At 33.5% G+C, this 17,474-nt stretch overlaps 3 protein-coding genes and 1 pseudogene across 3 annotated transcripts; 2 read left to right on the forward strand and 2 right to left on the reverse strand.

Moving 5' to 3' along the window:
* Window positions 1-565, forward strand: LOC141816340 (uncharacterized). The gene has a single exon (XM_074704142.1). The coding sequence runs from the start codon at window positions 42-44 to the stop codon at window positions 405-407; it is 366 nt and encodes a 121-aa protein (XP_074560243.1). The 5' UTR covers window positions 1-41; the 3' UTR covers window positions 408-565.
* Window positions 566-5,404: 4,839 nt separating this feature from the next.
* On the reverse strand, window positions 5,405-10,337 carry LOC141821754 (vesicle-associated membrane protein 721-like). Its single transcript, XM_074709112.1, has 5 exons — window positions 10,048-10,337; window positions 6,194-6,335; window positions 5,983-6,103; window positions 5,836-5,898; window positions 5,405-5,660 (listed from the first exon to the last, which is right to left on the reverse strand). Exons 1-5 carry the CDS (start codon window positions 10,235-10,237, stop codon window positions 5,517-5,519), a joined length of 660 nt encoding a protein of 219 aa, XP_074565213.1. The 5' UTR covers window positions 10,238-10,337; the 3' UTR covers window positions 5,405-5,516.
* A 421-nt stretch (window positions 10,338-10,758) lies between these two features.
* Window positions 10,759-13,963, forward strand: LOC141822288 (transcription factor BHLH089-like). The gene is made up of 6 exons (XM_074709728.1): window positions 10,759-11,010; window positions 12,178-12,378; window positions 12,551-12,616; window positions 12,738-12,806; window positions 12,887-12,958; window positions 13,609-13,963. The coding sequence occupies exons 1-6, from the start codon at window positions 10,774-10,776 to the stop codon at window positions 13,738-13,740; spliced, it is 777 nt and encodes a 258-aa protein (XP_074565829.1). The 5' UTR covers window positions 10,759-10,773; the 3' UTR covers window positions 13,741-13,963.
* A 606-nt stretch (window positions 13,964-14,569) lies between these two features.
* Window positions 14,570-17,474, reverse strand: LOC141822507 (protein PTST homolog 2, chloroplastic-like; annotated as a pseudogene).

Consider the following 17,474-nt stretch of genomic DNA (forward strand, 5'->3'; position numbering starts at 1 on the left):
GAGCCGAAAACTCTACGACAGATCAGAGCACACTGTGAGAGATGGATAGGCTGTGGGGAGTGACCATTGTGCTTGTGCTTGCTCTGGCACTTGCTCCTGCAAGAGCCAGGAATGCGCCTGGCCACCGTCTTACCACTGCTGCTACCACCACCGCCGCCGCCAAAGTTCCGACCAGTGGCGGAGCTACTGCTGGTGCTGTTGGTGCGGGCCTTGGAGACAAGAAGAACATACCCTTCCTCGGAATCGGTGGCTTCCCTGGTGGCAGCTTGCCGAGCTTCGGGAACGCGGGTAGTTTTGGAGGCTCGTCGGGACTAGGTGGGCTTGGAGGAGGTTTCGGTGGGCTCGGTGGTCTTGGTGGCGGCTCTGGTGGTGGCTTCGGCGGTGGTGGCCGAGGCATCCTCCCATGAGTGGACGCAATGCATCAGTTACTTGGAGTCATGGCTAGGGTTATGGCCTTCAGGTGTGGTAGCAAGAGCAGCTTGTGAGACTTTGCTTGGTATTCTACTAGTGTCGTTCGAGTGTGATGTTTTCAAAGCTTTAGTTCATGCATGTGTGCGTTAATCTGAGGGGGAGTGATATATGTACTGTAACACCTCAGTTTAGTATCTGTATGCTAATAAAATATCTATATAAGCTCAAATAATAAGTAAATTACTATTACCTTTACAGTGAATTAGGTACCTCATCTAAGTGGGTCCATCATAATATATACTTAGGGGACGTTTGATTGGGATTATCAAAAATAACCTTCTTTGATTTAGGTTATCAACTATTCTTAAATTATCTATCATTGATGTCCACCATGTCACTTTTCGTTCTGGAATCAGGTTACCTTCGATTTTTGAAGTTTTTATCGATTTTGAGATTATCCGCATCGGTCGCTGTTGTTCCTTCTCGCGGAAGACTTGCCGAGGGGTTGGAGGTGACATGCGACACCAGAAGGTTTGACGAAAGCTGAAGGTGGCAGCCGCCAACGGAAGGCTTAGTGGGCGTTGGGACGTTCAACGGGTGACGACAGAAGGCGCCGGAAGGCTCGGCGAAGGCGGAGACATTTGGCGGGTGGCGTAAGCGACACTGGAGGCTCGATGAGAGGTGACGGCGATAGGTGTTCGACGAGAGGCGAGCGTGAGGACAAGGACGATCTATTTTTTTTAAAAAAATATTTTTTTTAAAACTTAGATTTTTAATTAGAATTTTAATTGTCTATTTCTTAAATTAGTTTTTTTTATAACTTGACATTTTAATAATCAACTCCAAATAAATTAAATAGATCTAATTTAAAATACAATAAAATTATCTTTAAAAAATTATAAAATAATAACAAAATTTAAAATATCATCCAAATTTATTTATTTATATATATCATTAATATTATTATTATTATTATTATTATATATATATTTTATTTTATTTTATTAGTCGATGCGGTGATTGATATAGTTCTCTGTATTAAGTTATACACTAAAACTTTTAAATAAATAAATTTTTATTCTATTACCTAAGATTAAACCAAACAATATTAAATTATGTTTTATAATTCATTATTTGATAATTACATAATTAAGGTTATGGAGAATAAAACACAATCTAATATTATTTGATTAAACTTATTTATTTGAAGAGAATAAAACAAAATCAGTTTAACATTTACTATATTACCCATAATTCATTTTAATTTTAAAATAAATTAAATTAATAATATTAATGATGATAATAAAATAATATATAAAAATAAATATAATTTATTTATATTTTTTAAATTTAAAATAAATTTAGATATATTTTAATAAAATAATTTGTTAAAATAATTATTTCAATAAAATAATTTATTAAATTAATAAATATAATTCATTAATTTTATTTTTTTAAATATAAAATAAATTTATATATTTTAATAAACTAATTCATTATTTTAATAAAATAATTTATTAAATTAATAAATACAATTTATTAATTTTATTTTTTAAAATTTAAAATAAATTTATATATATTTTAATAAAAAAATTTATTAAAATAATTATTTTAATAAAATAATTTATTAAATTAATAAATATAATTTGTTAATTTTATTTTTAAAATTTTAAAATAAATATATGTTTTAAATTTATAAGTATTTAAATTAAAATTTATTGAATTAATTAACTCGATTTCAATTAGGTTTCACGGTACATTTTAATTAACTCAATTTTAAAATTGGAAGGTACTTATAGAAAATTTTTTTATTAACCTTTGGAATCGTAGAAAATCTTAGGCTACTGAAGTAATAACATTCCGGATTTATAATCCATTTGTTAACATTTTAATGATGTGACAGTAATATTGTATTCCTTAAGAATTGTTGATAACTTAAACCAAATAATATTATGATAATCTTAGATAGATAACTAAATTATAACCTATGGGTGTTTGATTCAAGTTATTAAATATAACCTTGTTTAATTCAGATTATCAACGATTCCCAAATAATATAGCATCATCGTCACATCAGTAAAACGTCAACAAATGAGTTATAAACTCAGAATGTGATTACCTTGACAACCTAAGATTTTCTATAATTCCTGAGGTTAACAAATTTTTTTCCATAATTACCCTCAAATTTTTAAAATTAAGTTAATCGAAATATACAGTGAAACCTAATTGAAACTGAGTTAATTAATTTAATAAATTTTAATTTAAATACTTATAAATTTAATGAATTATATTTAAATTTAAAATAAATTAACGAATTATATTTATTAATTTAATGAATTATGTTATTAAAATAATTATTTTAATTAATTATTTTATTAATATATAAATTTATTTTAAATTTAAAAAACTATAAATAAATTACATTTATTTATTTTATATATTATTAATTATATTTATTAATTTAATAATAAATTAACTAATTATATTTATTAATTTAATGAATTATTTTATTAAAATAATTATTTTATTAAAATATATATAAATTTATTTTAAATTTTAAAAATTATAAATAAATTATATTTATTTATTTATTATTAATTTATTAATCATTATTAATTTAATTTAATTTATTTTAAAACTAAATTGAATTAAATATAATATAATAAATGTTAAACTGGTTATATTTTATACCTCTATAATCTTGGCTATGTGATTACATGGTGTTATGGGTTGATGTACCCTAGTCAAGAAAGTCAAGACTTGGTCCAGGTGGAGGTCATACATCAAATGTGCCTACTGACTCTGTACCCAGCTCCACTCCCGATTGGTTCCACTCCCGACTGGTTCGACCGGGTCCACGCCCAATTGACTTCGTGCCATATCGGCTCCATGGTCTCCCAGATGGAGGTCGACTTCCCAATCGACTTAGTTTCACCAAGTCAGCACCCCTACCCAAGTAGCTCCGCTTTGCCAACACCACTTCCCTAGCTCCTCCTGCCTGACAACTACTTGAGCAATACATGTAATGGTAGAGTACTTAGAACAGTAGGTAACCTAACACATTAATACAATATGCTCTTCTATCGTCCTAAGCATGGGTGATAGAACCTCCTTTACTATGATGAGATATTCTCCTCATCGTCGATATGACATCTCCTCCGATGACTATAAAAGAACGCCCCTTCCTGCAGGCCCAGGTAGGCGCACACTCATCCAGCTACTTGCTTCATCCTCTACATTACATCTCCTATTCTTTTCCCTTATCTCCCACCGGCAAACTGACTTAGACATCGGAGTGACTGAACTAAGATACCCCCTAGCCTCCATTCTAACCCTCATTCTTCTCTTGGAAGCCTTGCAAGAGTCCCGCCTTCCTCTAGCTACTCGTGGGCTCTGCGTAACTTCATCAACGCAGAAGCCGAGTATTTGGTAATTCATGTGGAAGCGATTTCAAGCAGAAACATCTGATAATCACATAATCAAAATTATGAGGTATAAAATATAATATAATATTATTTGATTCAACTTATTTATTTGGAGAGAATAAACCATAACCAATTTAACATTTACTATATTATTCTTCATTTAATTTATTTTTAAAATAAATTAAAATTAGATTAATAATATTAATATTAATGATGATAATAAATTAATAATATATAAAATAAATAAATAAAATTTATTTATAATTTTTAAAATTTAAAATAAATTTATATATATTTTAATAAAATAATTATTTTAACAAAATAATTCATTAAATTAATAAATATAATTAATAATATATAAAAAATAAATATAATTTATTTATAATTTTTTAAAATTAAAAATATATATATTAATAAAATAATTCATTAAATTAATAAATATAATTCGTTAATTTATTGTTAAATTATAAATATAGTTAATAATATATAAAATAAATAAATATACTTTATTTATAGTTTTTTAAAATTTAAAATAAATTTATATATATTAATATAATAATTTGTTAAAATAATTATTTTAATCAAATAATTTATTAAATTAATAAATATAATTCATTAAATTTATAAGTATTTAAATTAAAATTTATTAAATTAATTTCAATTATTTGAGAATCACTGATAATCTGAACTAAATATGATAATTTTAGACAAATAACTAAAGTTATCAATGATAACTTTCAATCAAACACTCCATTAGAGCCATGCAATGTATACGATGTTGAACAGAAAAATTAAAGGAAAAATAAATCTTGTGAGTGATCATAATTTGCAATATATAACAAACTTGATCTAACAATTTAAAACTATGGAATGAAACTTGCGACAAACGACTTAAATTGCACTGGTGCTGTGAAAGGGATTGTAACTATAGTAAACTTTATGACAAACTAAAGTGGTATTTGATTGTTGGAGCTAAAGGTCAGACATTTATTGTGTGGGTTATGTCGTGGTAAAGGGCTCATAAATTGTTGCCGTTCTAAGGACGACATGTGGCATACATATTTATGAACATATTAACTTCAACTGTATTTGTAGTTATAGTTAATAAGTTCCATACCTATCACTGTTGCTTCCATCATTGAGGGAGATGCTCCTGCAGTCTGGAATCCATGCCATCTTTATCAAGTACAGCACCCTAGACAAATAGGAAAACACGGGAAAAAAATATTGAGTTCGAAAAATATTTACAACAGATCATATTCCACCAGAACCAACAATTGAATAGGCAAAAAGAATTGCCATTTTAAATCAGCAGCAGCAAAACCATCACAAGCGAAAGCGTGTACTGTGCAGAACTTAATCTGAGTTCGTAAGCAGCTATAGTTAAGTACAAACTAGCAAACAAATATCACAGCTGAATCTGAAACTACACAAGAAAACAGAGAGAACTTCCTACGGAACGAGAGAATTTGTTCCTGCTATACATGCATAAAATACAATATACTAATCCAAGGTTATTTTGGTTCCCCAAAGTCTGGAAACAAAATACTCATTTGCAGCAGGTGAAATTAAACCACAAATCACTAATCATTGTTTAAGTATTGTTATTACACCATATACGCATATATGTAGGGCGTCCTAAGAGAAACAGCGGTTGCGACAAACTCGTAACCACCAATATCAACATTTGAAACCATGGCATACTGACAAAATTATGATAAGGATCAGGGCAATAATGATGCCCAAGACAACGAGCTTAATCTTCATGTTTTGCAGCCACATCTTCCTTCTAATCTTTGTTCCCTGTTGCCTAAAATCTTGTGCCTGTCATACCAAAACATCAATAATTGCCTTAGAATAAGAGTCCAACAACACTGCTTAACAATAGGTGAAAATAGAAAACCCAACTATCACCATACGGTTGATTTCATAAAATTTGTAAATTGTAATAATGGATCATTCAAGGGTACCTCCTGAATTATCATACTAGTTATCATACCTGGGAGTGAAGATTTTCAGTCTTGTCGACAAGCAACTCAATTTTCTCCCCACGGTCGAGAACCTAAAAAATCGAGGACAAACAAGAAACACACTGAAATACAAATTCCTAAGCATGAACAACAGTGTGTATGGAACAGTCAAGCACCTTCTCAATGTTCTCCATCATAACTCCCTTGACTTCAGAAACCTGAGCCTTCACCTTGGCAAGCTTGCTAACCTCTTCTGGATGGTCCACACAGTATTGCATGTGTTCTTTAAGCTTGGACCTAATATTTCATTTTAAGGCTTCAGTACTCTGGTTACACATGATAGAAGGATTATTTGGAAATTTGAAGGGCAACATGATAAAGGAGTACCCAAACTCATGGCTGAGGCTGTTAGTTGAAGCTGTTGCAGCTTTTCCTCCTCCATATCTTTTGTGAAAATCCTCCTTCGCCCTCTCAAGAAAAGCAATTGGGACTTGCCTATCAACTGACTCAGTAGCAACAACACAGTATGCTGCAGAATTCATTTTTTCAGTTCAGCTACAAAATACAGCTTATTTTCAAGTTTTGTGAGTAGAACGTTACAGCAATAAATGAACAACTGCATGTTAGCTTGTATAATATTATAAAATAATAACACCTCTTGAAGAATTGTGGCTAGTTAATCTCAAGCAGGTGCAAAGAATTAATACTCAGAAGCAAACAACAACGAAGAAAGTAAGGAAATCAAAATCAAACCTTTGAGTGCAACTGAAGCTTGAGGGTTACAGCCAAGTTTACATCATAAATGAAATTTATTGGAAGAAAAGAAAATCCAAATGCATGCCTCAAGAAAACAAAGAAGGAAAAGGTTCAACCCTAAGCCGAAATTTCTAATATCCACAAAGCCATCATATTATAGCGCCAACATTAAGAGCCAGTTGAATTAGTGAATCAACAGGTGGATCAAAATTGAGGGATAAGATGGATCATCCTTCCATTTTTTTTTCTTTTCACTTTGATGAGTAAAGGGTGAAGACAGATTTTTGAAGTGTTCAATTTGAGTATCCATCCTGGTAATTCATCTGCCAAAACCCAAAAGGAAAACTAATTAACATATGTTAACTATATAGAATTATCCATCATCTCTACATATGTTTGTTTAAGGAAACAACACAAAGGACATTTTTTATGTCTCCCGTAATTCTTCTGTCTTTTCTATGTATATTTATCTTTTCCATTCCTAATCCCTTTAGGGAAACATGGCCTAAAGAATAATCTCATATGCTATTATTTTTCATACATAGGTGACTTTGGTTTATATTTGGTGGAATAGATATATATCTGAAGTGTTCAATTTGAGCATCCATCCTTGTAATTCATCTGCTGAAACCCAAAAGGAAAACTAATTAACATATGTTCTGGAAGATGGATATTTGAAGTGTTTAATTTGAGCAACTACCCTTCTAATTCATCTGCTGAAATCCAAAAGGAAACCTAATTAACATATGTTGAGTATATAAAATTATCCATCGTCTCTGCATATGTCTGTTTAAGGAAACAATTCAAAGGACATTTTTTATGTCTCCCCTGATTCTTCTGTCTTTTCTATATATATTTATTTTTTTCAAATACTAATCCCTTTAGAGAAATATGACCTAAGTATCATATGCATGACTTTGGTTTATGTTCTATATTTAAAGTGTTCAATTTGAGCATCCATCCTTGTAATTCATCAACCAAATCCCAAAAGGAATATTAATTAACATATGTTCTGCAAGACAGACATTTAAAATGTTTGATTTGCGCATCCATCCTTGTAATTGATTTGTTGAAACCCAAAAATAAGACTAATGAACATATGTTGAGTATATAGAATTATCCATCATCTCTAGATATGTTTGTTCAAGGAAACAACTCAAAGGACATTTTTTATGTCTCCTCTAATTCTTCTCTCTTTTCTATATATATTTATCTTTTCAATTTCTAATCCTTTTAGGGGAACATGGCCTAAAGAATAATGGCATATGCTATTTTTTTCATATGCAGGTGACTTTGGTTTATGTTCTGGAATAGATATGTACATTTGAAGTGTTCAATTTGAGCATCCATCCTTGTAATTCATCCACTGAAACCCAAAAGAAAAACTAATTATCATATGTTCTGGAAGAATCCATCCTTGTAATTCATTTTACGTCACCGATAATGTTTCTATCTTTTCAATATATATTTATCTTTTCAATTCCTAATCCCTTTAGGGAAATCTAACCTAAAGAATAATGTCATATGTTATTATCTTTCATACATATGTGACTTTGGTTTATATTCTTGAATATATATTTATATTTGAAGTATTCAATTTGAGCATCCACCCTTGTAATTTATTCATCGAAACCCAAAAGGAAAAATAATTAACATATGTTCTGGAAGATGGGTATTTGAAGTGTTCAATTCGAGCGTCCATCCTTGTAATTCATCTGCTGAAACCCAAAAGGAAAACTAATTAACATATGTTGAACATATAGAATTATCCATCTATCTTTGTGTGAACAACTCAACAAGCATTTTTATGTCTCCCTTAATTCTTCTTCTTCTGTCTTTTCTATATATATTTATCTTTTCAACTCCTAATCCCTTAGGGAAACATGGTCTAAAGAATAATATCATATACTATTATTTTTCATACAGTGGCGACTTTAGTTTATGTTCTAGAATAGATATGTATATGGTGGACATCCAAGAAACATTAGACAACAATTTACAGCCAAACCAAGTCAAGTAAAAGCCTAAGCTAGACTAAACTACCCCATGAACAACAAACTTCTCTGTGTTTCACTGCCTCAATATGAGATCAAGGCTTGACATTTCACATCTTTACTAAAGTCTATGATGTAATTATGTAAAGCTGTTATTCCCTGCATCTTTCTCTTTTTCCAAAATATTTTTAATGCAACATGTCTAAATCTCCCTCTAAATTTTAAATGTGGACTAAAATTCCCACACTAGCTTTCCATGAGCCTCAAGAGAACCCTTTTTCGTCTTCCTTCTTTGTGCTTTGAATACCTTTTAGACAACAATTTTTAATTTGAAAATTCCAACAAAAATACATGATTTAAGAAAAATATTCTTGTTAAATGATTTAAAGTAATCCTTATTTTAACTCTAGCATTTACTTGGCCATATTAATTTATTTATATTATTAGATAAATGAATTTCATTAAAATAAATTCATTATTCATTGATATTATCCTTCACCTATAAATTGCATTTTATTATAAATTTTAAGAGCGATTAATGCAATTTTAACTCTCTATCATCATTAAATAAATATAATAAAATAGTACAAATAAAAAAATACATTGAAGATATATATTGAATAATGTAGGAGTTATTTTAAATCATTATAAGTAATTAAAACTCTCGTTTCCAATGATCAACAACTTCCAATTGCTAGCATTCTTATTGCAATTTAAACAAATGCTTTCAATCTAATTTTGAATAATTTAATGAAACAAGCCTTTGCAATGAATATACACTTTTGATAACAAAAAAAAGAGAGAGAGATAAGTTTATACCAATCTACCAAACACAGCCTCAGTATTTCGTTCAGTAACTAATGGTTAATCCATGATTATACGCAACAAACAAAAGACAATAAGATACAAGAAACGAATTCTCAAAACAACATATAAGGTTGCAAGTCTCAAAATGATGCACTAACTAAACAAAACGTCTACGAAATGAGATGCCTACATAAATTTAAACTCATATCCAACAACTTCCTCTAAAACGCAATTAACCACGGATCCAAATGATTTTCCCTAGAAACGCAATTCTAGATCAGCTTTCTCTTCAATTATTCACTACTAGTAGTAATTTCAATTATTGACAAAGTAAACGAAACGAAGAACAGCGTCTTCATTAGAATCGAATAGCAAAGTAAATCGGATCATTTGAAGAACAATTAAATACACTTTACCAACTTACCCAAACGTAGAAAATCATTTCTAAAAATCACTGCAAGAGAAGAAGAAAAAAAGTAGGGGCAAAAACGAACCACTCGACGAACATCTATCAAAAATCAACCAAAGAAAACTAAATTGGGCTCCATATCAACCAGAAGATACATCGCTAATTTCAAATTCATAGATCCGCCGCTCGCACCGACGCATTAAAAACCACGAGGAAGACAAATCGACGCAAGTAAAAAACCCTACTGCATAGCGGATCTGGATCAAGGCACTCACTGTATCCATCCTCTACGAGGTAATTGAAGGTGTGGCCATCGCAGTTGTAGGTGAACTTGTTGTTACTGGCGGGGAGCTTCTGCAGGCACTGGGCGGCGATGCTCTTGAAGTTTCCCGTAAACTCCGTGTACTCCGCCAGGATCACCGTCCCCCGGGCGACAAAACTATAGATCAGAGACTGCTGCCCCATCTCGCTTCTCCAAAATTCTAGATCGATCGAAGCGAGATGGATGCGGAAGATATGCCGATCCGGCGATCTCGGTGCGGACGGTGACAAAGAAAAAAACCGTCAGCAAGGGAGTCAAACTTATAATAGCAAGGGAGAGTCCACAAGGAAATCACAGGAATTTTGTGATCCTTGGGGGCTTCATTTGAACACGACAAAATTATATGGTGTTTTGTAAAAAGTACTAATATTTTTTCTCGGCCTCGGGAATTAAACAATTTTTATTTTACTCCTAGAACGTTCAAATTCGTTACATTTTACCCCTCGGAGGATATTTCTCTACTAATTTATTTATTTATTCATGGAAGATTTGAAACTTATTTATTGAAGAAAAAGTTTTAATATTAATTTTAATAATGCACCTCAATAAATCTCTCCCTCTCTCTCTCTCCTCAGTGTTCTTCGTTCTAAACTCCGACCTCCACAGCTCCGCTGGCTACAGATCGGAAGCAACCCAGCTCGCTCCACCGCATGCTCCAAGCTTAATATACATTGCTTCGATGGATCCGCCGTCAATGCCGTCGCTGGGACCGGAGACGTGGACTTTCCCCATGGTCGGAGTGCCGCCGGGCTTAGGGCCCGCGATCCGGCGACCGGGCGGTAGGGCTTCGACGGGGGTTTCAATGGACAACGCGAGAAGCGCCGGGAGTGTCAAAGTGAGAAGGAAGAGGAGGGATTTGGCTTCGTCTGAGGATGACTCGTCCATGGTTTTCTCCACCAGTGACGGCCATGACTTGGTACTGAGGATCTCTGTCTCGTTTGGTTGGGTTCTTGCTTAAATTCGCTACAGATGCGAGCTTTAAAATGTGGAAGTGATTTTGAACAACAAAAATTTAGTTTGGTTAGATTTCTTGCTTACTAAAAGTAAATTTCAAGCATTGTTTCTTGTTATACACTGCGATTTGCTTCTGCTGTCTTCTCCGTGATAGATGAACCATTGAATTTCGTGGTTTTTTTTTTCAGTAGTACTGTGGAACAATACTATATATACACATCACAAGAGATGAGTTTAGTGAATAAGAAATGTTAATTGCCCTTATAATAAATTCATCATGGCAACCTTCTTAAGCAAATACAAAGTCAAATGAAGAATCTGTAACTGTGTTGGTGAGGTGCAAGCAAAGGCGCATTCCATTGAAGTGTAAAGTTCACATCATTTTGAGGGAAAAGTTTTTGGTTCGATGTTAGCAACTTTCACATGGAAGGTTGGAAATTTCCTTGTTTTAGTCGGATCATTAAACAATCACGAGGTTTATAAATCTAGTAAAAGTCGTTACTGTGCACACATGATTGTTCATATTTGGATTGAATTTGAATAGTTAAGATTTATGATTTTGGCAGTTCTAGGGCAGATACATTATACATAGCTTAGTGACGCAGCAGCAAGGACTATATCAGTATCTGACCTGTGTTAATGACACCTAGAATAGCTGGAGTAACATACATATATATAAGGAGTAAACAATGCCAAAGTAAATATGGAAGAAAGGAGGAGGAAGCAAGGAAAAACAGTTGTAAGAAACCTCTTCCATATGATAGTTTACGCCTTGGTGGTCATAAGGAAGAGATTCTGAAAAATTGTGTTGATGAGACTCTACATCAAGAAATTGGAGTGATTAAGATATCAACTAATAGGTAACTACAGTATCTAAATGACAAACAAATATCAAACAGGCTCGCCGGATAACCAACTCAAAATTAAGAGAGTAATAGATCTGTTTTTATTATCTACTACTATAGGAAGAACACAAGAACATAGAGTTCAGGATACTTGAACAAATTGCCAGAATATATTATCTTAGTGAATATTTGCTATTTGGGTAGGTATTATCTTGAGATCACTAGGTTTTTTTTCTTCTGTTGTTGGAATTGATTATTGATTAACAGAATATGTTGTTCTTTAGATGGACCATGAAGCTAAACGCCCCAACGGCATGAGCACCGAAGAGAATGGCAATGCAAAAACTGAGGTGGAGGCAAGTTCAGGCATGTGTGATAAAATAAATGATGAAAATCCTCAACTTGCCGAACCACCAAAGCAGGACTACATCCATGTGAGGGCCAGGAGGGGTCAAGCAACAGACAACCACAGCCTGGCTGAAAGAGTAAGCATGTTCGATGTAGTCTTAGCATACTGTTCTAATTTAAAACAGTTCAATCTCATTCTTGGGCATCTGTTATGATACATTGGGGGTTCACTATAACAGTTGCAAAATTTTAAACCGAGAATTTTGAGATATTATTCAATTGCTGGAACCTTAATAAAGCCCATTGTAGGCAAGGAGAGAGAAGATAAGTGAGCGAATGAAGATTCTTCAGGATTTGGTGCCAGGTTGTAATAAGGTGCACAATAAGGATTTCCTTCTATATATTTTAATAGAAAGTATAAAAGTACCTGCCACTTGATATCATGTACTTGAGTGGAATTGCCTTCATTTTTAATCGAGGTTTTTCATATAAGTAGGTGATCGGCAAAGCATGTATTCTGGATGAGATAATAAATTACATTCAGGCTCTACAGAGCCAAGTCGAGGTATGCTTACTCCATTATTTGTAGTTTTTGAATATTAACCTAAAGCACAAAGGTAGTCTTTAGATTATATTATATTGCAGTTCCTATCACTGAAGCTTGAAGCAGTCACTACTAGCATGAATTCAGGTTTTGAGGTTGCCACCGCTAAAGATGTAAGTGAAAATGTCAAACGTTCAACACTTTTCTATTTGTATTTGAGAATGAAATCATTCAAATCACAATACTTTCGTTTGTTTGTTGCTCTTAAGAAAACTTTGTGAACAAATTTTGTTAGACATTTAGACTAATTGCATTTGGAATGTATGTGATGATTGCATTGAGAACATGTTCATTGTGCCTCATTTGTGGATTCCTTCTTGTGAAGGCATACACTCTGAAGTCATTGCTAACTAATACAAATCGGTAATGCAATCGTTTAAAGGGATAACATTAGGTTGCTATTAGGTCAAGTGTTGATATATCAATTTTAAGGAATAAGTAAATGTTGCTTAAGCCAAACAGTGGTCATTTTTGGTCTTCCAACTACGATTCTATCAGTTTGTCTGTCTTTGCTACTGCAGATTTCTTGCTCAACTTCATGAATTTATGAAAAGATGTTGCCTTCTTTATTCCCTGTTCTCTGTGGTGTTGACATAATTCTTGACTGAAATTCTGTGGGTCATGATTCTTACTCATGAAAGTTTGCTTGCATTTCTGTCTTGATCATGATTTGCATTTGTTCATGTTATTGATATGATAACTTCATTCCTTTAATCAATCTTTCTAATCACAGTCACCCTAATTCATAGCTTTTCCATTTCAGTTTGGTGCACAGGGACATGACACGGTTTCCAGTTTGACATTCACTCCGCATGACACTAGGGAATACGAGCAAAGTTCAGCAACAGATTGGCTTCATATGCAGATTGGAGCCGCAGTAGAGAGAGTGACATAACATTATTCCTCCTGAGATGAGTAATGTGTCGGGATCAATAAAATCCATGGATTCAGGTTATTGTCATGTGTAAGTACATCAATCCATTTAAACGTATTTTGTAAGGTGATGTCTCAAGGAGGATCATCAATTACTATTATCAGGTGGCGATGGTCATAAATTTATACTCTGTTATTGGGTGGGAAGGCTGATGGAACAGTGGCATCTCTATTATAGTTTAACTAATGGATTAATGTATTTCAATGCCTCTTTTCTCTAATAATGCATGCAATCTCAGGTATGTTCGATCTGATAGGTTAAAAGTTGATTGAGCCCAGGTGAGTTAAGGCTCCATTGAGCTCCAAGATTTGTGTTCTGATGAGTCAGTTAGGAAGCTTATCGAGCTTTAACTTTTATTAGGATATGTAAAGCCCAGCTCATGCTCAGTTCATGTTGAATCAAAGCTTGTGCTCTGATGAATTTGTTAGGAAACTTATTGAGCTTGGATTTTTATCAAAATTCAGTTGAGTTTAGCTTCATCAAGTCCAAAGATTTGTAAGCATCAAACAATTTTAGCATCTAAAGAAAAATAAGCAAAGGGGTTTTATTTACTACTTGCATCAAAAGCATGGAATGATAAAGGAAATGGCTCACTAAGGGCTATTGATTATCATGAATATATATACACTCTTCTTCAATAAAAGATGGAATTTGCCACCTTAGCGGCTCTACACGGTCGGTTTTACGACCATCTGTGAGAAGGTAAATCGAGAAGCTATAGTTAGTCATGACGGAGGAGGACATTGTCTCGACTTCGTCGAAATTCGATCTTTGTCCATTTCAAAATTTCTGCTCTGTTGTAACCAACTCAATTATGTCCCGGAGGCATGAATACATATACACTCGCTAGTTATCGAGATCACCTACAAAAAATAAAGAAACACCGACATCCTTCTACTTTGGTCATAAAGAGCATAGCTCGTCTATAAGATTGGATTACCAACAGGTGTAACTCTGTAATCACTATACAAAAAGCATACCAGGAACATGTACCTTCATTCAATGACGAGGAGGTTATTCGTGTAACCATTGTTGTTCACAGTAGGTCGAAGTGGATCAACTTTCCACACACCATCAACAATGAACTTGATCTGTGTCAAAACAAAGATACTTTGAGCACGCTTTGTATCATAAAAAAGAGTGATTTATCAACTAACTATTGTTGCTAACCTCAAATCTTCCAGGGTACAACTTCAGCTGCAAGGAGAAAGTGTTTGAGTTTGATCTTTTCATCTTTCTCTGAGTATAGCACGTCCATATTGTTAGATTTACAGTCAGGAGAAAAATGGATTGCGATAATTAAACTGAGCCAGAAAGTATGCAAGGTTAAACAGTTAAGAGAGACCAATGATGCAAAAGAAGTTATGATGAAGAGAAAAGTAAGCAGGAAGGAGAACAAAGCGATCGATTCGCACAAGACTATGATCTCATTATTGAGTTAGGGCATGTGTGCAACAAACAAAGGACTGTAAAACCTAAAGAGTACATTATATACAATGTTTTGTTAACCACTAGCTAAGTGAATGACCATCAACTGTCTACATTGATAAGCTACAAATTTTCATCATATATTGTTGAGTTTCGTACATTAAGCAAACTGATAATTGAAAACCAAAAGCAAATTTTACCTTACTAGTCCATCCATCAAAAGATCCTGCAAGCAAAATCTCTGAAGCAGAGTTAGACCAGATGATATCGGTTGCACGAATCAGTGATAAAGGTTGTTCGACAACAGTAAGTTTACTCTGTTTCATCTCTAATATTTTCTGTGCTTCCCTACATGAAAAATCACAGGATTACATACATGACATCTAAAGAATTCAGAAAAATTTGACTCCGAGCTTTGAATGGCAAACCTAATCTCAAGTGATAATTTTCCTTGTAGAATCTTCGAGTTTGTTCGAATAGATTTCAACATATGTCTGGCTTTAATAAGTTCAGTTTCTTGGAATTCCAAGGCATCAGAAAGAATATGTTGCTCATATAATGAGTTTTGCTGGAGAACCAGAAATGAATGAGAATAGTAATTGAAATCATAAAATTATAATAAATATGACAATAATAGTTGAATACATAAACAAATAACAAAGTACAAACTAAAAAAATTCAAAGTTCAATTATGAACTTAAATCAAGAAACACTACATTGAAGAAGTATCCAAGGAAGAAAGAGATTTTATTCTGTGCAACTATTAGTTAGGTAACTCTTTGAAATCCTTATTAAAGCTAGATGCCTAGATCCAGCATTATGCATTTAGCATTATCCATTGAAGATACATCTAGCCAATCAAGCAGCAGATTGCAAACAATTTGTAGTATTTTTATGCTTCCAATAACTTGATCATGTTCACATATTTATCTATCATTAAATGTAAAATTATTGATTATTTATCACACATATAAAGCATTTTTAAAGAAGAATAGTCCAATATATGATACCCTAGCAAGTGTTTGGTTTAGGAGGGTAGTATACTTGCATGATTCCTGGCAAAGAGAAAATATTTGCTTGACTAGGAGTAGAGTACAATTTTTTAGGTCATTAATTAGACATCTTAACAGAATCCAAATGGTAGCCCAATTTAAGACAATTTCATAACAGCAATTTAAACAAGAAATTTTGTTGTACATTGCATTGAAAAGATCCCACAGAACACATAATTTTTTGCCTGTTTCTTGAAACCAAATAACATATAGGGCATACAAAAATAACAAATAAGAAAAAAATATAGGACATGACACACCTTTTGTGAAGTAGCATCATTAACTCTAGCTTCAAGTATGTGAGCGGCAGAATAAAGATCAACCTCCAAATGAAGAGGTGAATGTATCTTGCTTTCATTGACTGCCTTTTCATCTGTTCCATTATAAGATGTAGAGTTCTGTGCTTGTCGAAGAAACTTTTTATTAGAAACTTCAACATCTAAAGGGTGATCTTCTGATAGCCTTCCACCATCAGTAGGGACAATTTCACCAGCTGGGAAGCACAATGTTTGTAAAAATATTGATACAGAAACTTACAGTAGAACACAGCAGCAAATTACCTACCTTCAAAATTTGTCAAAGAAAAGTTAGCCCTTTGAAGACTCCAACTCCTCCATGTTTCAGGAAATGCACCTTTTGTGCCGTTGACATCTTTAAGTTTTGTATTTGCCTCAATTATATGATCATTTTGTGAAATGCAAGTTTCAGATTCTGATGACTCGGAGATAGTGCTTCCCCCATTACTCTGAATATTGAGTTTACGAGCAATTGAGTCATTATCATTAATGTCCCAACCATAGGCAAGCCATCCACCGAGAGCCATCACGCACTCCACTAAATCCACCCTCCCTGCCGCAATGAGCTCCTGCTTGGTCGGAAAAGAACTCGGCTTCGCGGAGTTCTGCATGAACTCGTAAATCTCAGCTTCCAGATCCGTGCTCCTCTTCCGAATCTCGAATTCATCCACCTCTTGTTCTGCAAAAGCCTTCAGAAAGATCCGTTTCCTCCTCTTCCTCCTACTCCAGAATCTCGTCGTTGAGGTATCGAAGAGCGCACACGACTTGATCCTGTCGGAAGCAATCTCCGCAGCGGGAGCAAAAGAAGCGCAACGCCGAAACCGATCGAAAACCGCCGAAGAATCGATCTTGGGATGTAATTGATGGCGGAATCTAGGTTTTAATAGGGGTTAGTAACAGAGGGGAATAAGGAAGACAT

Source organism: Curcuma longa, chromosome 2 (assembly GCF_044706935.1).
Source record: "Curcuma longa cultivar G26 ecotype Majalengka, Jawa Barat chromosome 2, ITB_CL_G26_1.1, whole genome shotgun sequence".
NCBI classification, from domain to species: Eukaryota; Viridiplantae; Streptophyta; class Magnoliopsida; order Zingiberales; family Zingiberaceae; genus Curcuma; species Curcuma longa.